The sequence below is a fragment of the Schistocerca serialis genome, chromosome 2, assembly GCF_023864345.2.
Source record: "Schistocerca serialis cubense isolate TAMUIC-IGC-003099 chromosome 2, iqSchSeri2.2, whole genome shotgun sequence".
Lineage (NCBI taxonomy): Eukaryota > Metazoa > Arthropoda > Insecta > Orthoptera > Acrididae > Schistocerca > Schistocerca serialis.
The window spans coordinates 300,329,608-300,353,743 of record NC_064639.1 but is presented as its reverse complement, the minus strand read 5'-3'; the positions used below and the strand labels follow the sequence as shown (position 1 = coordinate 300,353,743).

The 24,136-nt window shown below is 40.5% G+C and overlaps 1 protein-coding gene across 1 annotated transcript in view; it reads left to right on the top strand.

The window, feature by feature from the left end:
• The window catches only part of LOC126457072 (sphingomyelin phosphodiesterase-like), a 163,162-nt gene that overhangs the window by 70,624 nt on the left and 68,402 nt on the right, over positions 1–24,136 (top strand). Inside the window, exon 3 of the mRNA XM_050093072.1 lies at positions 7,478–7,645. Within this exon, the coding sequence (XP_049949029.1) occupies positions 7,478–7,645 (168 nt within the window). The remainder of the gene's footprint in view (positions 1–7,477; positions 7,646–24,136) is intronic.

Genomic DNA, 24,136 nt, shown 5'->3' with positions numbered 1-24,136 from the left:
AGGGGTTGACATAAAGGAACATGACTTGTTAAGTTGAGGAGGACCAGTTGAAGTGAATGGGTGACACAGTGTTGAGATTCTGGAGGAATGTGGTTAGTATGTCCTCACCCGTGGTCCAGATCACGGAATCTGAACTGGGTGAGGGGAAAAAATTGGAAATTTGTGTTATGATCCTATGGGATCAAACTGCTGAAATCATCAGTCCCTAGGCTTAGACACTACTTAATTTAACTTAAACTAACTTACGTTAAAGGCAACACACACCCCCATGCCTGAGGGAGGACTCGAACCTCCAACAGGGGGAGCCACTTGAACCATGGCAAGGTGCCTTAGACCGCACAGCTAACCTGTGCGGCACAGGTGAGGGGCTTGGGATTCTGGGTGATTAGGAAGGATTCCTCAAGATGGCTCAAAAATGGATTGGTGTATGTTGATGCCATGTGGTGTCCATTGTTGTACCATGGACTTGTTTCTAGGAGAAATAATTCTGGGTGCGGATAAGGCTGGCCATGGTGACCCTGGAGGATTTTGTAGATTTGGAATCACTCAGGTATTGGGAAAGGTAGTGTTCAACAGTAGCAAGGTATGGGTATTAAGGGATGTGGCATCGACAATGCTGAACTGGCTGCCGGATGATAAAGGAACAGGAACTGCAGAGCGTCAGTGTAGGAAATGGTTGGTGTCTGTTATATATAATGGTTGGTTATGTGTAACAGGCGAAAGGTGTAGATCTTCAGAAGCAGAGATTCTCTCAGTGGGCATACAGTAACTGCCCACAATGGGGCATCCTGAGTGGTTGGGTTTATGGACTTCAGGAAGCATCTACAAGGTAGAGGTATGGGGAATGGTAGGGATAAGGAGAGAGATAGATTCAGGGGTGAGGTTCTTGAAAGGGCCTAAGATCCTGAGGAGACTGGAGATCCTGTTGTATTTCTGGGATGGGATCAATGTTTCAGGATTTGTAGGTGGATGAATCTTCCAGCTGGTGGAGTTCTTCCACCAGGCATTCCCTGCATTTCAAAACAGCAGTGGTAGAGCTCTTGTATGGAGATGGGATTATAACGTCAGGATTAGTTTTTAGATGGTAGACTGCAGTTCATTCTGTGGATGTAAGGTTTTTTCTATGTTGAGGGATTTGGAGAATGATGGTGAGGCAAGGTTTGATGTTAGGAAATTCTGGAAAATTAATAGGGGATGATTTGGGAGCAATGAGGATCAATCACAGTTGTATGTAGGAGCAAACTGAGTCACACACAGTTTAATATTAGATTTGGGTTGAGACTGATTGGTAGGGTTGGTGGTGAAAAAGTATTTCCACTGCAAGAACTGGGTCATCGACAAGTCCAGGGTGGTTGAATTTGGGAGGAGGACAGAAGATAAGGCCTTTGGAAAGGGCTGTATTTCTGTGGTACTGAGGCTTTTGGAGGAAAGGTTCATGACTATGTTTCAGTCTGTTTAGGTTATGGATTCTTTTTCGAATTGCAAGCATTGCTGATGCCGAGAACCTGTTCTCTGTCATTATGTTTTGAAGAAAGGTTTTTATCCTTTCATTGTTGAGAAATAATGCTAGGTTCAACTATTGTAAGAGTACTTCTTGTAATTAACCTCATTAGTTCACATAACTGCGGAAATGTGTCTAGACCCAAGTTGTTGTCTAGTAGAAGCTGCAGCATTGCAACGGCAACACTTGCACATTGAAAGTCTTTTCTGTTGTAGAGTTCCTGTATCTCTGTTCTCAGTTGCAACTTCAATAACCATGGGTACTTTTCAACAGTAATGTCAAATTCTCTCTCAGGAGAACCTGTTGAAAGTAGAGAAAATGAACTCACATCTAACAATTTTGATGCCACAAGGTGATTCATGAATGAAAATCTTTCATTCATATGGCTTATTATGGCATCATAAACTTTCATTGCACCTGCTACTTTATTTTCTTATTTTCTTTTCTTTTGAATTTGTTCTTCACAAGATAATGAAATGGCAGTATTTCTTATTTCTGTAATTGTATCTTCAAATGCCAATAAATATTGTCTAACGGTTTTTGCTTCAAGATGCCAATGTTGGAGAGTATGTCTGCATTTGGCATGATCCAATGGAAAATTTCTAGCCAAAATAAGAACTCAAGGTCATTCATACTGGAGAGGAGACCATAAATTTCTCATCTGGTTTGTTCATCTGCATGATCAGAGAGGATCATTTCATTTAAAAACTTGATGAGACTTTCCTTGTCCTCTTTATCTGTGGGTTGATTGTATGACAGATAAACACCTATCTTATAGCTGCTAACCATGGTAGTCTAGTCTGCACAACTCTGTCTAGCACACTTGTTCTGTGTGATGACCAGAAGAAAAAAACTGGAAAGCCGGAGACATTAGAGAAAATATTCTAACAGATTTGTTTATAGATTGTTTATAGAATTGATGAGCATAGCAGTGAACATAATAATCCCTACGATACATGTGCTTAATCCTTGCCTGAACACCATTAATGCCTCCACTCATAACAGTAAGACCATCATAGTATTGTGTGATCACTTTTTCCTTCTTTCCATTTGCATGTTTTTGGGATTGAGAATTAATTGCCTTAAATAATGTCTCAGAATCCTGTATATAAGGGCTAATGAAGCCTCATAATCTCTCCACAACAGAGCCATGAAGTTCATATCTATACACAGTCATCAATTGTTGCATGGTAAAGAGCATACAATCCAGAAGTTCATTTTGAATAGTTTTAGATGTACCTTTAAACACAGTTGCAATTTCTAAGTGTTCCTCCACTGAGCTGTCAATAGCACTTAGTAAATTTACAAGCCCATGAAATACTCCTGGGTTTTCTGAATCTTCCCACTCATTGTCACCAGGTAAAGCTAACTCAAACAACCCACAAAATTTTATGCAGTCTATTAAAGTGGAGAGGATTTGTCTATTCCTGTCCACTTGCTTGTTATGTTTCCTGACTGGTTCTCTGTATACGCTGTCGAGCTGAGTATTGATGTTCACTTTACCAAGCACTGAGAGTCCCGTGTTTGCATTTTTGTGTTTTTTTATTTGTTTGAACAAATGTACAAGATCCCTATGACTGTATTAGTCCACAAATCAATTTCCAGACTGAAAATCGATATCGGAAACAATACAGTGCCTGTCTTATGTTGCACCCACAGGACCACTTATGCTTATTGTACACTTCTTTTTTAAATGTTCACTTAGATTTGGTAACATTCTCAAACAACAAATCTTGTCGGAGGGCTCCCTAGTTCCTTTGAAGCTAAGTTTTCCTGGTAATTTAGTTTTCTGTTATCTCCTAAAACCGATTCAGCAGAGCTCATCTTGAAACTACACACGAAAACCGATTCACTGTTTTCTGTCCATACTGTAGACCACACAGTACCCGGTCAACTACAACACAAACTGCTGTTTATGGAAATGATTAAACTCAGATAATAATGCCTTAATGCCTACCAACACAGTTACCTGGCTACAGGTAAATGAAAACAACTATACTGGTGCACTCTCCTGTTAGGAATAAAAAAGGATTCCTGTCTGATAAAATCCCAAACTTAATATACTATAACTCGCTCAGAAGCCCACAAAATAGATTTTTCTGTCAGTATAACTATAATGTATTTTGACGTCCAATTTAATTTTACTATATGTCAAGTGAATTGGCATATCTGATGAGTGTGCTACCATCTAACGGGATTTACCCCAGCTGCCAAATGAGTGGAGTGGGCTACCATGTAGTGGCACTGTGTAGACTTGTAGTTGAGTGGTAACACCTAGCTGTGCACGCCACAACTCATGCACATTGCTTATCTGATCTGCATGTATTTGACCCATAAGGCCATTACATCACGCCGGCGATGCATGAGCAGAAGCTCCTTAATACATGCACAACTGACAGTGTGTTCAGGTCCATGATAGCCTGTTTCATGGAGTCTAGAGGGGGAGCAATGTGGAACAGCATAGTAAATTTAAGTGCAGTGTATTTCAGATTATTGCATCTATATTACATTTAACAGCATTCACAGAAAAATAACAAGTAAATCCACAAGGTGTCAAAATTATGGGCGTTCACTTACTCATGTGCTCTTACACAGCAGCCACAGCTGCTAGCAGCACTATCCAGTCCCCACCACGTCCCTGCATGCTCTCACAGGCAGCACATCACCTTCCCCCATCCCTTCCCTGCAATCCCTTCCCATCTCCACCCCAGGCCACCTCCTCAACCCCACCACCAACCTCAGACTGCTGCTCACATCAGACCAAGTTGCACCCTGCAGCCTCTTCACAGGCCAGAGAAAATGGCCATGTACACGTGAGTTGTGCTTCTCTGGATGTGAAAAAGGCTTTTTGGCCAAAAGCTTAAATATTTTATAGTCTTTTGGTTGTAGCTGTCTGCAACTCACAGCCTCCTCTATGTGGTGAGTAGCAGGCTATCCTTTTATAATACAGTATTGTTGAAAGCATAAAACAGGTTTATCTGATAAAATCAGTTCTTATCTGAAACAGGAGAGAACTACTTGTATGAATATCAAGAGCTCAGATGGAAACCCAGTTCTAAGCAAAGAAGGTAAAGCAGAAAGGTGGAAGGAGTATATAGAGGGTCTATACAAGGATGATGTACTTGAGGACAATATTATGGAAATGGAAGAGGATGTAGATGAAGATGAAAGGGGAGGTACGATACTACGTGAAGAGTTTGACAGAGCACTGAAAGACCTAAGTCGAAACAAGGCCCCGGGAATAGACAACATTCCATTAGAACTACTGATGGCCTTGGGAGCGCCAGTCCTGACAAAACTCTACCATCTGGTGAGCAAGATGTATGAGACAGGTGAAATACCCTCAGACTTCAAGAAGAATATAATAATTCCAATCCCAAAGAAAGCAGGTGTTGACAGATGTGAAAATTACCAAACTATCAGTTTAATAAGTCACAGCTGCAAAATACTAGCACGACTTCTTTACAGATGAATGGAAAAACTGGTAGAAGCCAACCTCGGAGAATATCAGTTTGGATTCAGTAGAAATATTGGAATACGTGAGGCAATACTGACCTTACGACTTATCATAGAAGAAAGATTAAGAAAAGGCAAACCTACATTTCTAGCATTTGTAGACTTAGAGAAAACTTTTGACAATGTTGACTGGAATACTCTCTTTCAAATTCTAAAGGTGGCAGGGAAAAATACAGGGAGCGAAAGGCTATTTACAATTTGTACAGAAACCAGATGGCAGTTATAAGAGTCGAGGGGCATGAAAGGGAAGCTGTGGATGGGAAGGGAGTAAGACAGGGTTGTAGCCTCTCCCCAATGTTATTCAGTCTGTATAATGAGCAAGCAGTAAAGGAAACAAAAGAAAAATTCAGAGTAGGTATTAAAATCCATGGAGAAGAAATAAAAACTTTGAGGTTCACCGATGATATTGTAATTCTGTCAGAGACAGCAAAGGACTTGGAAGAGCAGTTGAATGGAATGGAGAGTGTCTTGAAAGGAGAATATAAGATGAACATAAAAAAAAGCAAAACGAGGATAATGGAATGTAGTCGAATTAAATTGGGTGATGCTGAGGGAATTAGATTAGGAAATGAGACACTTAAAATAGTAAATTAGTTTTGCTATTTGGGGAGCAAAATAACTGATGATGGTTGAAGTAGAGAAGATATAAAATGTAGACTGGCAATGGCAAGGAATGCTTTTCTGAAGAAGAGAAATTAGTTAACATAGAGTATAGATTTAAGTGTCAGGAAGTCATTTCTGGAAGTATTTGTATGGAGTGTAGCCATGTATGGAAGTGAAACATGGACGATAAATAGTTTGGACAAGAAGAGAATAGAAGCTTTTGAAATGTGGTGCTACAGAAGAATACTGAAGATTAGATGGGTATATCACATAACTAATGAGGATGTATTGAACAGATTTGGGGAGAAGAGGAGTTTTTGGCACAACTTGACTAGAAGAAGGGACCGGTTGGTAGGACATGTTCTGAGGCATCAAGGGATCACAAATTTAGCGTTGGAGGGCAGCATGGAGGGTAAAAATCGTAGAGGGAGACCAAGAGATGAATACACCAAGCAGATTCAGAAGGATGCAAGTTGCAGTAAGTACTGGGAGATGAAGAAGCTTACACAGGATAGGGTAGCATGGAGAGCTGCATCAAACCAGTCTCAGGACTGAAGACCACAACAACAACACTTCTTCTATGTCACTAATGTCAGTTTTGATCTCTTTACATTGTTGTGTCCATCTTTCAATTTGCTCCCCTAGTTGGGCACTGATCACATCTGTTCTTTGTTTACATTCTCTGCTCAGATGCCAGTCAGTTGCTGCCACCAATTCATTGTTTTAGTCAGGTTTCGCGGTAAAGCTTTCTGTTATGTTTTCCTTCTGTTTTCACCACGTTCTGGAGTAAGATCTTCACTTAATTGCTTATTATTTTCCTCTAAGCAACTACAGTCTCCCTTTCTTTGCTTGTTACTTTTCTGAAATTTTTCTGGAAGATCTACCTTCAGTTGCTTACCATTTTCCACCAACTGCATGACCATGGAAAACGAGTATGGGTTTGGCCAACCTCTCTATTGCATGGGCATATATAGTTTTGGGAGCAAATCTGTACTCATATTTCTTACTTTTACTAACAGACTACATTCCCAATCCTAGAAACTGCTAACATTTCACCACTGATGTCTACCTTTAACATCATCCATCTGCATCAACATTGAACCTATATCATGATTAATGCTCGATTATATCCTACAAGTGCTATATTCAGCACTTAGAAGCACACCAAGTAGATAGTCAAGCAATAGAATATAAAAGATAGTTTGCTTTTACATATACAAACTTGTGCCATAACAGTAGAGATTTACACAGCAATTTAAATTCAAAAATAGCACACTGCCAAACAAAATTATGCAAAATTATAAAAAAAAGTGCAGTTAATTAAATTCTGTTTCTTGTTACTATTCAAACTATTATTAATCAGAATTGCATTTATTAAATAGGCTTGTGAAATATTTGTTCATTTCATTTGGGGTGCTGTTGTTTTGTTATGCAGTTAAGCCACAATCACACATGCATCTAAGGTACAACAGTTCAGGGCATACCATAATGGCACTGTGAGTTACCATTCACACAGGATGCCACAAATACTAAATAGTGGCACAGTTTTCAATATGGTGTGAGCTGAAATCATATGGCTTGGCTGAGAGCACTTGCAACATTATGAATTACCACAAAACATAAATATGGTGGACATAATTTTACTCAATATAAAAAACAGAAAAGTGCATTTACAGTATGAGCTCTCACATACACTTGAAAATATTTGAGTTGCAGAAGATATCCAGTAATAAATTTCAAAAAATTAATGTATGTTGTTGTTTTCCATGGATAGAAGTGTAATAGTAGAGGCAAGCTCAGTAATTGCTGTAATAAATAAAACACTGCTTGTTATTCTTGCTATACTCTGATTTACAGAACCAGTTGACCACTTGTGTCCTCTGCGATGTGGTTTTGAATGCAGTATTGGCATATTACAAGAATGGGAAATCTAAAGATGAATTACAAGCTTTAGTCTTGGATGCTTGCGTCACACTCAACATACAGACTGAGGAGGTCTGCAGTGGCCTCATTGAGAGCAATATTGTAAGTATACACACATTTTAGATATATTGCAGATATATTATCTCTTGGGAAAATCACACATCCATGGACAAACCATCAGAAACATATACAATTTATCCTACAAATTATTGTTAGTAAGTTTGTGGCAAACAGAATGACATTAATTGCAAGTTAGTATTTCATGAAACTGCCCTAACAAACAAGGCAAAGAAGGAATTGGCAAGGAAGGAAATAATGTTGAAGTAGTGCAGGATATAGTGGTAGAGTATATACAAGTGGTGCTAAGTGGCACATATTTACTGTAAATGTCAAAATGTAGTTTCAGTGTAAACAGATGAGTTAGCCTAATCTCGGCAATTGCAGTTGTTAGCATCGTCCGGATAATAAATATTTTGAGTCATTTCATTTCACTGAGGATCCACTATTTTGATGAAATTTATGGACTTTGATGCCATAAAATATTATACTAACAGTGTTAAAGCTTTGTTCACATATCAGATGAAAGATCTAGGTGCTCTAAAATAGAGAAAGGAATTCAACAAGGAAGTGCCTTGTTATCACTAGTATTTATTATAGTTATGGGCCAAATCTTTGAATCCATTAAGAAAAGCTTTAGAAATAAAATTAATGAGAGCCATAAATCAGAAGATTGAGAAAGACAAGATCAAAAACAAAATACAGAGGTCAACTGTTATCAAACAAGTCACTACTCAGTCTAACAGTCACTCACGCACTGTGCTACATAGATCACATCATGAATGGGAATCCTTAGGGATGTGGGACAAGTCAAGTTACACATTAACAGTCAGAAGCAGCCCCTGTTGCTTCTTTAAAGTATATTAACCACACATTATGGCTTGTGATAATCTACCCACATGGAGAATTATAAAAATTATATCTAATTTACTTTACATGTGTTTATGTATTTTTGAGGCAAACATGTGTTTATGTATATTTGGAAAATGCCACTATTTCTCCTCTTATACTATTCAGCTACTGTTAGCTCTAATTCTTTGACAAAAACATTTCTGTAACTTTACATGTCAACTATTAAAAGTGGTTAGTTTATAGTTGGTGTGTGGTGGAGTGTGATGTCTGTGGCTGACTGTGACAAAAACTAAATGAAATATTGCTATTTGCAGAATGGTGAAGCCAATTTACAGCAGACTATGTTATATGAATTTAGTATCAGCTGGCATAAATTAAATGACTGAAAGAAATTATCAGTGCAGCTACCCAACTATCTCATTGAAAAGTTAAATAAGAAGCTAGGCCTCATTATAACAACCCACATCTGACAGCATATTACTACTTCTTTTGGGGGAAGTATAGTTTTAGTTTACTTATGTCTTAAAGATGTTCATTATTGTCAGTGAAACTATTGCTTCCTTCAGCAGCATTTAAAATAGATCACTTAAATCTTCAGCAAAAAACGTAAGACATTTGCTGAATCATGACTTGCACTTTAGTAGTGCTTGGGATGGCAGGCGAGAAAACTGGTAAAACTATATGGTGAGACAAGATGTAAAATTTTAGATTGAAACATATGTTTCCATGAAAACTGGCATCAAAATACAGAAATAACATCCTAACATTAACATTTGCTAGTGCCTGATTTACTCATAAAATAACATTTAATTGAAACCTGATAGATGGCAAAAGGCTTCTCTTGGTCAAAACACACACGAAATTCAAGGAAGGGAAAGGATGGGTGAGCACACTCACAAATGGATTCACATAGAATAAAATTAAAGATACAAAGAAATTAGACCATCATTGTACACACACATTTGTGACAAAGAAATCTGTACCAGCTAATGTGATGTTGACAATAAATAAAGACAGTGGTAATATTGGGTGTACTAAATGATCCAAAAATATTCAAATGTAAAAACAAAAGACAAAGTCCATGTGTTTGAGTAATTTATCAAAGGTGGTAAGAATGCTAATTAACATAAAGAGTTGAAAATTGACTAAGTAACCAACATATGTTTGAAAAAGATTAAGAGAAATTCAGTGGTGCAGGTGAAGTAATGAGTAGGAAAAGCTGAGCACTCAACTTGTTCACAGTGACACGTGGTTCACCTCTGAACAAAGCAAGTTTCAGAAACACAGAAAATTCAAGATTAATTTCAATCGGACAAGCTGTTTAAGCACAGACTATTCATTGCTATGAAAGATTATGAATGGAAACCAGGAAAGATGGAGCTGGAGGCTCAATGAATGAATTACAAACACATGAGACCAATAAGATAAAGCACACAGATAATGTATATAGGGAAAACATGAATAAATATTGAGCTATTGCAAGAAAAATAATACATGCATGCAAGGACACAGTTACATACAAATTCATGCTAGAGAAAGATACATTTATTTATTTATTTATTTGACTCTAGTTGGTGATTTTCAGCTCAGAGTATTGGGTGCATTATACAATTTTATACATGCATAAAATATAGGGAAAAACAAGATTACATTTTATAGGCATATATGATATTATTACATATCTTCTGTTACAATATAACAGCTAATATTCAATTTGATATTTAATATTCACTCATACTGTATATACATTTCTCTGAAGACACACTTTTAAACAACTTTTAAATAAATTTATTTCCTTTACTTCCTCAATTGCTTTGGTAACTTGTTAAAAAATCTATTGAATGCTTCATGCACTCATTGTCAGTTTTAGATTTTGCTGTCTTGTGTAATTATTTTCCTTTCCTCGTATCAAATGGTCATGTACATCTTTATTTAGGAGGTGTTTGTCTTATTCTCACTGCCATAATATTCTGATATATGTACAGTGAATACACTGCCATAATTTTATGGAGTGCATAAGCTTATCTACAAATTTGTCTGGGTGGTATTATGACTGTAAATCTTACTGCTCTTTTATGAATTTTAAATATTCTTTTTAAGTAACAATATTGTGCACTTCACCATATGTGAAATTTTTAGGACAGATGTGGTAACCAGATCAATAGTATATTGTCCTGAGTACTTTATCATGCACAGTTTTTGCTCTTTTGTGCATGAGGAAAATCTGTCTTTATCTTTTATCACAGCATCTCTATGTGCCCCCCCCCCCCCCCCCAATGTCAGATGCTTATCTATTATAGTTCCCAAAAATTTTGTGCTACTTACTTTTCTAACCACCTCACTATTTAATTTAATAATTATATTATACATTTCACTTTGGTTTGGAGCATGAGATAAAGTGTTTTAGATTGATTTATAAAAAGTGTGCCTTGTACTAAGTATTTTGTAAGTTTCTTTTTTATGTATTCTGGGAAATCACCTACACGGAGAATGAAGAGTACTGGCCCAAGCATACTGCCTTGTGGTACACCATTTCTGACAGTTTTTAATTAAGGTCTATAATTAATTGTGTTTCCCCCACTAGTATGTCTGATTTCTGTGCACTGTTTCCAATTCATAATGTACAATTTGACTATATCATAGCTTGTTCATGAAATTCCACACTGATAGAGTTCTTCCATTATCCTGGAATGGTTTATGTAGTCAAATACTTTGGATGGGTCCTTGAAGATCCAGCAAGAGTTCTGTTGCCTGTCAAGTGATTTTCCTTCTCTGAAACCATGTTGCAATAAATTTACTATTTTAAATTTGTTAATAAACTTCTATTCTGTATTATCATTTCACATATTTTAACAAAATTGAGATGAGTGATATTGGCCTATAGTTCTGTAATTCACCTCTGTTTCTTTTCTTAAATACTGGCTTTACTTTACTTGCTTTTAATGAATCTGGAAATGTATCTTCCTCTACTGCAGCATTCACCATGTGTTGATGGTTTCAGTATACTTTCCCTGCAGTGAACAAGTAATACATAAAACCGAAACAAATAACACAAATGTGGCTTTATGCATAAACCTCTGAACAACAAGGAAATAAGCCTCTCAAGACTCCAGGCATAACAAAATGAAAGAATCATACAGAAGGTGCAACATAAGTGATACTCAGAGCAACTGATGTGAGCAGCACAAACTAGAAGAACATAGTGAGAGTGAGTCAGCAGTGCTCCGTGCGTACATGGATGCGAGTCGCCAGTAGAAACTGAGTTCAACTAGTGTCAATGCACACTTTAGAATGTGTGGAAATGAGGAAAATGCATCTGCAACCAAGAGCCAATAGGAATTCAAGAAGGGAGCTACAAAGTCCACATGAATGTATTCCCATTGCTTGCGTGGAGTGGACCGGGGGCCAGAAGTGCTCTGGGAGCTGCCTTTCGTCAGACACACTGCTCACAAACTGAAACAAAATGGACTATTTCATCATCAATCTCTGGCCAAAAAACAAGTCTCCTAGCTAACAGTTTAGTGTGTGAAATTCTGAAATGGCCCTGATGGAGAGGCTTCTCTGGGAGACAGGTCTTCTACAGACAACAGAAACACACTGTCAAAAACAGAGAGGTGATACCATAAGGAAAAATAATTGTGCCCCGGGTCCAAAGCCTGATCTGGGGTTTATCTGACCAGCCTTGTTGAACAAACCAATACAGCTGGTAGAGAACCAGGTTGGTGGCAATGACAGCTACCATGTGCAAGATCGCAAATGGGAAACCCTTCACTGTGGCCTGCATTTCAGTATCTCAATGGAAGCAAAGCAATTCTTCATGAACAAAGTCAAGATCAGGACCCACAGGAAGGCGGGACAAGGTCCCACATTGGCATGTTCAGATGTATATCAAAAATGGATTTCATACTTGTAGCAAGACAAGAACAGTGCCCAGCACTGGAGACGGTGTGCTGCCTGGTAAGAGCACCTGAGAGTTACACCATTGGGCTGGAGTGAGAGATTTAATGTGAAAGCAACAGATTGTTCAGAGCCTTTGGCATATCAGTGCACAAAGACCACCCCAAGTCCTTATTGTGTGGTGCCAGTCATCAAAACTACTTAGCTAAAAAAGGGAGCAAGAGTAGTATGGATTTTAGCACTTGAAAAGCATGTTCACAATCTGGGCTCCACCAAAAAGGTACATTCTTGCACAATATGGCATGTAACAGGTGGACCAATGTAGCCACCCTCAGCAGGAATTTACAGTAGTAAGCTATCTTCCTTATGAAGACCTGAAGCCCCTTCATGGGCAAGGGACAAGGCAGAGATGTAATGGCAGAGATGTGGTCTGGTAGAGGCTGAACCCCATTCCGCAAGACCTCAAACTCCAAGTAAACCATAGAAGGTTAAAAAAACTGAGGTTTTGTGAAGTTATTAAACTGTAAGCCTGCAGACTGTAAGACAGAAAACAAAGTGCCCAAAGTTTACAAGTGATTGGCTGTAGAGGAGCCCATGCCAAAAATATTATCCAGATAATTAATGCAACCCAGGACAGGCATACTCAGTTGCTCTAAAAATCTTTGGAAAATAGCAGGGGCTTTAGCCACACCAAAAGGAAGGTGCAAGTATTGTTAGAGACCAAAATGAGTATTCAACCAGAACTTGCTATAGACTCGGGAGAGGATACATATCCATGATTGACAGTAATACTGAAGTCGCCACAGAGACAATGTTTCCCTGATGGCCTCCAAACTACAACCAGTGGAGATGACCATTCACTAGTCATAACAGGTTGCACCACCCCTGCAGATTAAATTCTGTCCAATTAAGTTTTCACTTGATCTAGCAAGGTGACAAGAGTAGGACGTACGCAACAAAAATGAAGCCATGCTGTGAATTTCAAGGAAATATGAGCAGAAAAATTCCTAGCATGCCCTATACCATCCAAAAAAACAAATCCAAAAACTCCTCACACAGTGTTTCCAATTGAGAATATGGTACCTGAATGGGTACAAGGCAAACTGCATTGGTGACAGAAAATGCAAATGCTTGAAATATGTCCATCCTGAACAAGTTCTCAATATTGGCATCAAAAGCCTCAAATACATAATGGAATGAACCACTGCCTTGTAAGAGGCAGATGCTGTAAATTTTCCCCACAGTGCAATGTTCTGTTTGTTATAACTGACAAACTTGCACATGACTGGTGTCAATGGTGGCAATCCTAAACTGATGTAGGTTTGAGAAGTCACTGCAGCACCTGTAGCTGGAGCACCTGGTGAAAAACACTTAGCTCAATAAACAACTTGGGAGAATCACAACCATTGGAGTCACAAAGTTAACGTCCAGGTCCTTCTGCAAAAAATACGGTCTTTCTTCTAGCAAGCATTACAAGTAGCCCAGCACTTAGGGCATGCTAAATGTTTCCACTTAGGGCATGCTAAATGTTTGTGCTGAACAAAACTGGAAGGACAAGGTGGAAACAGAGAACACTGACACTGGTGCTGTGGCAGTCACAGCTGCTTGGGCCAGCCTTGGTCGGCTCAGTGCTGGGCCCACATGTTTACCGCCACTACTGCTACTTCCCTGTGCAAGCTATCTGTCATCCTAGTGGGTACATCTTGTGACACTGCTGCCACATTGCCCCACACTCCAATCTGGCCACTCGCTGCTCGAGAAATTTCAAAAGATTATGCTATTTGCAAAACTTCTACCAATGGGGGTTTTTCACAGAGTAAAGCCTTCTGGTGCACTTCTTTGTCTAGCGCTAAACAGATAATTGTGCTGCACACTGTAAAACCTGCATAAGAGTCATTAAGGACATAAGTAATGAATTGACACTTACAGCTAGGCCCGTGAAGTTCAGCTGCTCAGGCCCTGTATGACTGGTTTGGTTTCTTGTGGCATCAGTAGAATTCAATTCATGCTGCTATGACAGACATTCGTTTGTTATGGTACTTGGACAATAAATTGCAAATGTGACCAAAAGTAAAAATTGCCATTTCTTGTAAAGTATCAACTTGACACAATAATTGATACACCTTGGGTGGAATCCATGAGAGGAATAAGGCTTTTTTCAAATTCAAGTCTGTCATGCTGAAAGCCAAAAAATTGCTATCAGAGTCTTTTTCATAAGCTTCCCAATTCTCAGTTGAATCATCATATTGAGGAAAAGTGGGTGGATAGACCAGTGGAATGGTACCCTGTCTGTTGATGGAAGCTGACAAAGTATATGCCTTTATTGGTAAACCTCTGAACACTAACGGAAATAAGCCTCTCATGACTTCACACATAAAAAGACAAAAGAATCATATAGATGGTGCAACATAAGCAATTCAGAGTAAAACTGATGTTAGTGGTACTAGCTAAAATAACATAGTAAGTGTGAGTCAGCCCTGCTCCGTGTGTGTGTAGGTGTGAGTCACCATAGACAGAGTGGCAGAGACCATGCCATGTGCACACTTCCTACAGGTGGCCTCTAGTGGCTGGCCTGTGCTGATACAGTTGGCGGTTGATTTAAGTACATGGTGACACTACATTTGGTGCACTCACACTTATATGTACTAGTAGCAGGATATGGCAATCCCTACATTCCTTTATGAGATGTGATGTAACACCACTTAAGCCAGATGACTACTTGACTTTTAGTTTCTTTATTAGGTTTGAAATGTATGTATTGGTTGTTCAGATGAATCCAGTTGTGTGGTTTATATGTGGGAATTTTGGCATTTTACTTTCTTCATTCGTTTTCAAACATAAATGAAGCATCTCAAGGTAGGTCACACTTCCACATATCAAAGTTACAGTGGAACAAAGCAAGTCCCCCAAAAAATCATGAAAATCCTACCATTCGTACTCTAAATAAATCAGGAAACGTGAATCTGAAAATAAAACTGCAAAAGAAAATGATTAAATACTTCAGTTAGGCTGAAGACTTACACATCTCATCATGATTCTAAGTTCCTATCTCATGCTTAACTGATGAAGTTCACTCACCAAATCCCAGCAGCAGAGTGCCCACGCATGCTTACTGACCAACAAATCACCCAGATAAACAGAAGTGATCCAAGGTGGCCCTTGCGACACCAACCAAACAACAGTCACATGAGTTATGCAGAGAGGACAAACCTCTTTGCCTCAATGTTGGTCATACTGTCACCCTGCGGACAGAAAACAATACCTAACACCTGGGAAATTGCAAGAAGACAAGGACATTCACTCACTCTTCCATGTGAGAGAGGAGGGGAAGTATAGAATGCAGGAATGTAAGGCACAAGCAATATAAAACAGAGGTGTGGATTACATGGGGAACAGTGGATAATAGTTTTTTGGATCATTAGACTTCTGACTGGTTTGATGCAGCCTGCCACAGATTCTTATCCTGTGTGAACCTCTTCATCTTAGAGTAATACTTGCTATCTACGAGCAATTCTCCTATATTCTAGTTTTCCCACAGTCCATACAATGCTGAGTTCCAAAAATACATTACCAGAAATTTATTCCTCAAATTAAGGCCTATGTTTGATACTAGTAGACTGCTCTTGGCAAGGAAGGCCCTTTTAGCTAGTGCTAGTCTGCTTTTTATGTCACCCTTGTCCATGTGTCATGGGTTATTTTGGCACATAGGTAGCAGAATTCGTTAAAACTTCATCTACTTAGTGATCATCAATCCTGATGTTAAGTTTCTCATTGTTCTCTTTTCTGCTCCTTCTCGTTACTTTTGTCTTTTTTTGATTTATGGTCAGTCCATATTCCATACTGTCACAAATAATAGCTTTTGGTCAGTAGGGCCCGCGTCAGAATTAGATCTCAAACACACACATACACACTCATGCAAATGCAACTCACACACACGACTGCAGTCTCAGGCAACTGAGGCCACACTGCGAGCAACAGCAACGGTACATGATGGGAGTGGTGACTGTATGGTGATAAGGAGGGGGCTGGGGTGGGGAGAGGGAGGGATAGTAGGCTAGGCATGGCGGACAGTGACATGCGGTTAGGGAGTGCGGAGGGATGAGGTGGAAAGAGGGTAGGGCATCCATGTGCAGTGGGGAGGTTAGACAGAGGAAGCAGTGAGGGGGGTGGGGGGATAGCAGAAAAGAAGAGACGTAAAAAGCCTGGGTGCAATGGAGTATTGAGGGCTGTGCAGTGCTGGAATGGGAACAGAGAAGGGGCTGGATGGGAGAGGACAATGACTAACGGAGGTTGAGGCCAGGAGGGTTACGGGAACATAGGATATATTGCAGGGAAGGTTCCCACCTGCGCAATTCAGAAAAGCCGGTGTTGGTGGGAAGGAGCCATATGGCACATGCTGTGAACCATCACTAAAATGAAGGATGTCATGTTTGGAAGCATGCTCAGCAACAGGGTGTCCACTTGTTTCTTGGCCCCAGTTTGTCGGTGGCCATTCATGCGGACTGAGGGCATGATTGTTGTCACGCTGACATAGAATGCAGCACAATGGTTGCAGCTTAGCTTATAGATCACATGATGGTTTCACAGGTAGCACTGCCTTTGATGGGACAGCTGATGTTTGTGACCAGACTGGAGTGGGTGGTGGTGGTAGGATGTATAAGACACGTCTTGCATCTAGGGGTATGAGCCTTGAGGTAAGTGTTTGGGAGCAGGCACTGTGTAGGGATGGACAGGTATGTTGTGTAGGTTCGGTGGATGGTGCAACACCACTGTGGAAGGGTGGGAAGGATAGTGGGCAGGAGATTTCTCATTTCAGGGCATGACCAGAGGTAGCTGAAAACCTGGCAGAGAATGTAATTCAGTTGCTCCAGTCCTGGGTGTTACTGAGTTAGAAGGGGAATGCTCCTCTGTGGCCAGATGATATGACTTGGTGAAGTAGTGGGAGACTGGAAAGATAAGGCGTGGGAGATTTGTTTTTGTACAAGGTTGGGAGGATAATTACAGTTTGTGAAGGCTTCAGTGAGACCCTCAGTACATTTTGAGAGGGATCACTTGTCACTGCAGATGTGGTGACCATGGGTGGCTAGCCTGTAATGGAAGGGACTTCTTGGTATGGACTAGGTGTCAGCTGTCAAAGTGGAGTTATTGTTGGTGGTTAGTAGGTTTGATATGGATGGAGGTACTGATTTAGCTGTGTTTGAGGTGGAGGTCAACATCTAGGAAGGAGGCTTGTTGGCTTGAGTTGGACCAAGTGAAGCAAATGGAGGAGAAGTTGTTGTGGTTCAGGAGAAATGTCGATAGGGTGTTTTCACCCTCAATCCAAATCACACAGATGTCATCAATGAATCTGAACCAGGTGAGGGGTTTAGGATTCTGGGTGTTTAGAAAGGATTCCTGTTGACGGCCCCTCAATAGGTTGGCATAGAATGGTGCCATGCAGGTGCCCATAGCCATACTGTGTTCACGCACAACAGATGGCTACGAGGCCACATCGATTGTTGGTGCACCATCTTATGTCCCACATCAGTCCCGCTGATATCATTTATCCATGCTGTCTAATTTATCACTCTCCCTGCATCACTATCCCATATTTGTACATGTTATTTGCCGCACTTTTCCAGTGCCACACAATCTTTATCTCATCTTACAAAACCCTCCCCACCCCCTCTCTCTTTCTCCATTCTATTCTAGTACGCACCCCCTAATTCCACCTCATGCAGTCACATCTACCATCCCTCTTCTTCAGACTTATTCGTTCTGCTGCCCACATAACATACATGTGTATATTATTTATATCTTTTCTTTGATCTCATTGTGACTTCTTACCAATTTTACTGAGTTTCCACCTTTCGCTATCATCGACTCCCACAGATTTCATCTTGTTTCCTCCTTTTGCCTCCATTTCATCCTCTTCATGATTTTTCACACGTAATTGGGTGTTTTTTGCAAATTTTTTCGGATGTAATTCTATGCTGTTCATGTAATTTTTCGCATTTTTTCCACCACCATGGATCCCTGCTCCTTCTGTCTGTGTCAATATAGAAAAGTTTCCTTATACCTCACCAGAACCCAGTCCCACATACTGTACCTGCGTTGTTGCTTGGGTCATGGAATTCCTCCAAACAGCCTTACCATCAAATTACCCATCTCCGGCTGCCATCCCTCCTTCTACAATGACCTCCAACTGTTGAGGTTCTGCCAATCCTTAGTCCTCACCAACATAGTCCTGCAAAATCATATCAACCAAGCCCAAACCTCCTTACAGTACCTTCTCTCCAACTGGAAAGTTCTCCTGCTATGCAATCCCAAATTCCTGGAAACCATAACACACATCGAAACTGTTGTCCTCCAGGAACTAGAGCAACATGACAGCACCACCTCAAATAGCTCTCCACCATGCTCACTGTCTTCTCCCACCTTGGAGTACCAATGGCCACCCCCTCTACAACAACCTCCAAACCTGCTCCATATCCCCTCATAGCTGACAAACCCTGTCTCGCAGAGTTACTACATTTACCCCATGCTCCAAAACTCCCTCCCATCACCACACAGAATCCAGAACCTAAACAGATCCAAAACACAGTCATGAGCCTTTCTTCCAGAATCCTTAGCCCCACAGAGATGTCAGTCCTTTTCAAAAGCCTCACTTTCTGCCCCACTCCCAAATTCAGTCATGCGGGACTTGTTAAAGACCTTTCCTCCTTCTCCCAGTCCCTACAGTGGAAATACTTTTTCGCCACCACCACAACCAATCAGACTCAACCAAATACCAATGTTGAACCCTGCCTAACTCAGTTCACTCCTCCATCCAACTGTGATCCACCCCACTGCCCCCAAATCACCCCCTGTTAATTTTCCAGAATTTCTTAACCTTGAACCTTGCCTCACCATCATTCCCCAAATCCCTCAACGTGCAAACTATCCTTACATTTGCAGAAAGAACCGCAGTCCACCATCTTAAAACTGATCCTGATCTTATAATCCTAACGTGGATAAAGACTCCACAACTGTTGTTTTGAACCGCAAGGATTATCTGGCAGAAGGCTTCATCAGCTGTCAGATACATCCACCTACAACCTTGCCACAGTGACCCAATTCCAGAAATCCAACAGGATCTCCAGTCACTCCTCTAATCCTTAGGTCCTTCCCAGAATCTCTCCCTGGAGTCCATCTCTCTACTCACCCCTACCACTCCCTCACTCCCACCTTCTACATGCTTCCTAAAATCCATAAACCCAATCACCCAGGACACCCCATTGTAGCTGGTTGCTGTGGCCCCAGTGAGAGAATCTCTATTACCTGGGACCTACCCTCCTACATAAAAGATACCAACCATTTCCTCCACCAACTCTCCACAGTCCCTTTACCACATGGTGCCCTACTCATTACTAGTGATGTCATCTCCCTTTACACTAACATCCCGAATGCCCATAGCTTTACTGCTTTTGAACACTACCTTTCCCAACACCTGACAGATTCCGTACTAACTACCTCCTTCCTAGTCACCATGACCAACTATTTCCTTACCCAAAAATACTTCGCCTTTGACTACCTCCTTCCTAGTCACCATGACCAACTATATCCTCACCCAAAAATACTTCTCCATTGAAGGCATTACCTACAAACAAATCCATGGTATGGCTATGGGCACCCACATGGCACCATCCTATGCCAACCTATTCATGGGCCATCTAGAGTAATCCTTCCTAAACACACAGAATCCTAAACCCCTCACCTGGTTCAGATTCATTGATGACATCTTTGTGATTTGGATCAAAGGTGAGGACGCCCTACTCACATTCCTCCAGAACCTCAACTTCTCCTCCATTTGCTTCTCTTGGTCCTGCTCAAACCAAAAAGCCACCTTCCTAGGTATTGACCTCCACCTCAAAGATGGCTAAATGACTACCTCTGTCCATATCAAACCTACTAACCACAAACAATATTTCCACTTTGACAGCAGCCACCCTTCCATACCAAGAAGTCCCTTCCATACAGCCTAGCCACCCATGGGCACCACATCTGCAGTGATGTGCAGTCCATCTCAAAATATACTGAGGGTCTCACTGAAGCCTTCACAAACTGTAATTAACCTCCCAACCTTGTACAAAAACAAATCTCCCATGCCTTATCTTCCAGTCTCCACCACCTCACAAAGTCCCATCATCTGGCCACAGAGGAGCATTGTAACTCAGTACCACCCAGGGCTGAGCAACTGAATTACGTTTTCCACCAGGGTTTCAATTATCTCTCATCATGCCCTGAAATGAGAAACGTCCTGCCCACTATCCTTCCCAGCCCTCCCACAGTAGTATTCCACCATCCACCGAACCTACACAATATACTTGTCCATCCCTACACAACCCCTGCTCCCAACCCCTTACCCCATGCCTCATACCCCTAGATGCAAGACCTGTTCTAAACATCCTACCACCACCTACTCCAGTCTGGTCACAAGCATCACCTATCCCATCAAAGGCAGGGCTACCTGTGAAACCAGTCATATGATTTACAAACTAAGCTGCAACCTCTGTGCTGTATTCTATGTAGGCATCATCGCATTTCAGATTTTAACTTCAAGTAGCAAATGTGAATACCAGGAAGTTTAATTGACGATCGACACTAGTATTAAGTAAAAAGGGGATGTAACAGAAGAACCTTCTGCAGTTCTGAGTGAAGCCTTTGATTAGATTAGATTAGAGATTAGGTTAGATTAGATTAGTTTTTCGTTCCATAGATCCGTGCTGAGGAGATCCTCGTGGATGTGGAACATGTCTTTTTTTTTTTTTTTTTTTTTTTTTAAAGCTGAAATAACACTACTAATAGTATGAATATATGTACAATACATCATTTGTTTCTATTAAAAAATTCGTCAGTGGAGTAGAATAGTATGAATATACGAGAGCAGTTCAATAAGTAATGCAACACATTTTTTTTCTCGGCCAATTTTGGTTGAAAAAACCGGAAATTTCTTGTGGAATATTTTCAAACATTCCCGCTTCGTCTCGTATAGTTTCATTGACTTCCGACAGGTGGCAGCACTGTACGGAACTGTTAAAATGGCGTCTGTAACGGATGTGCGTTGCAAACAATGGGCAGTGATCGAGTTTCTTTTGGCGGAAAACCAGGGCATCTCAGATATTCATAGGCACTTGCAGAATGTCTACGGTGATCTGGCAGTGGACAAAAGCACGGTGAGTCGTTGGGCAAAGCGTGTGTCATCATCGCCGCAAAGTCAAGCAAGACTATCTGATCTCCCGCGTGCGGGCTGGCCGTGCACAGCTGTGACTCCTGCAATGGCGGAGCGTGCGAACACACTCATTCGAGATGATCGATGGATCACCATCAAATAACTCAGTGCTCAACTTGACATCTCTGTTGGTAGTGCTGTCACAATTGTTCACCAGTTGGGATATTCAAAGGTTTGTTCCCGCTGGGTCCCTCGTTGTCTAACCGAACACCATAAAGAGCAAAGGAGAACCATCTGTGCAGAATTGCTTGCTCGTCATGTGGCTGAGGGTGACAATTTCTTGTCAAAGATTGTTACAGGCGATGAAACATGGGTTCATCACTTCGAACCTGAAACAAAACGGCAATCAATGGAGTTGTGCCACACCCACTCCCCTACCAAGAAAAAGTTTAAAGCCATACCCTCAGCCGGTAAAGTCATGGTTACAGTCTTCTGGGACGCTGAAGGGGTTATTCTGTTCGATGTCCTTCCCCATGGTCAAACGATCAACTCTGAAGTGTATTGTGCTACTCTTCAGAAATTGAAGAAACGACTTCAGCGTGTTCGTAGGCACAAAAATCTGAACGAACTTCTCCTTCTTCATGACAACGCGAGACCTCACACAAGTCTTCGCACCCGAGAGGAGCTCACAAAACTTCAGTGGACTGTTCTTCCTCATGCACCCTACAGCCCCAATCTTGCACCGTCAGATTTCCATATGTTTGGCCCAATGAAGGACGCAATCCGTGGGAGGCACTACGCGGATGATGAAGAAGTTATTGATGCAGTACGACGTTGGCTCCAACATCGACCAGTGGAATGGTACCGTGCAGGCATACAGGCCCTCATTTCAAGGTGGCATAAGGCCGTAGCACTGAATGGAGATTACGTTGAAAAATAGTGTTGTGTAGCTAAAAGATTGGGGAATAACCTGGTGTATTTCAATGCTGAATAAAACAACCCCTGTTTCAGAAAAAAAATGTGTTGCATTACTTATTGAACTGCCCTCGTATATACAATACATCATTTGTTTCTATTAAAAAATTCGTCAATGGAGTAGAAGGAGTTGGCCACTAGTCAGTCTTTCAGGCTCCTTTTAAACTGATCTTTATTTGTAACTAAATTTTTTATGTTTGCTGGCAAATTATTGAAGATGAGTGTTCCTGAGTAGTGGACCCCTTTTTGAACTAAAGTAAGTGCTTTAAGTCCTTGTGCAGATCAGTTTTGTTCCTGGTATTGTATGTATGAACTGAGCTGTTTGTTGGAAAAAGAGATACATTATTTAGGACAAATTTCATTAAGGAGTAAATATACTGAGAGGCAGTAGTTAGTATACCCAGTTCTTTGAAAAGGTTTCTACAGGATTTCCGTGAATTTACTCCACAAATAATACGTATTACACGCTTTTGGACTCTGAAAACTTTTGTTTGACTTGAAGAGTTACCCCAAAATATTATACCATATGACATTATGGAATGAAAGTATGCAAGCTTTTTCATTTTTATGTCACCTATGTCTGCTAATACTCGAATTTCAAATACAGATTTGTTAAAGCGTTTCTGCAGTTCTGTGGTGTTCTCCTCCCAACTGACTTTATTATCAAGTTGTAATCCCAGGAATTTAAGACTGTCAACCTCTTCTATCTGCTCTTCTTTGTACTTTATGCATATGCTGGGTGGAAACCTCTTACAGGTTCTGAATTGCATATAGTGAGTCTTTTCGAAGTTTAATGTCAGTGAGTTGGCTTTAAACCATTTATTAATATCCATGAAAATATCATTAGCAGATCTTTCTAGAACTACACTCGACATACTATTTATTGCAATACTTGTGTCATCTGCAAACAAAACAAACTCTGCTTCTGGCAGTGTAACTGATGAGAGATCATTAATGTACACAAGAAAAAGCAATGGCCCTAAGATGGATCCTTGTGGGACACCACATGTAATTTCTTCCCATTCTGATGATGACTGATGACTTAATTCACTAGTCCCTTGCACTGACGCACTTTGTTTCCTGTTAGCAAGTTATGACTTGAACCATTTTGCAGCACTGCCCGTAGCACCATAGAATTCTAATTTATTTAAAAGGATGTTGTGGTTCACACAATCAAATGCCTTTGACAAATCACCGGTTCACACAATCAAATGCCTTTGACAAATCACAGAAAATACCTGCTGCTTGTAATTTGTTATTTAATGAATTAAGTACATCTTCACTGTAAGTGTAAATAGCCTTCTCGATATCAGAACCCTTCAGAAATCCAAACTGTGTTCTTGATAATATGTTATTTGTGGTCAGATGGTTGAGCAGCTGGCTGTACATCATTTTTTTCTAAAATTTTTGAGACTGCTGGCAAAAGTGAAATTGGTCTGTAGTTTGATGGTATCTCTTTATCCCCTTACTTGAATAGAGGCTTAACATCTGCATATTTTAGCCAGTCAGGCATATGTACAGTCTGCTAGCTCCCTGCATGTTCGTCTATTTGAAAGGGTCCATGATCACACAAATGTCCAAAAACGGTTTGAAATGTTGTTTGATGTGGTTGGTGTTTGTGA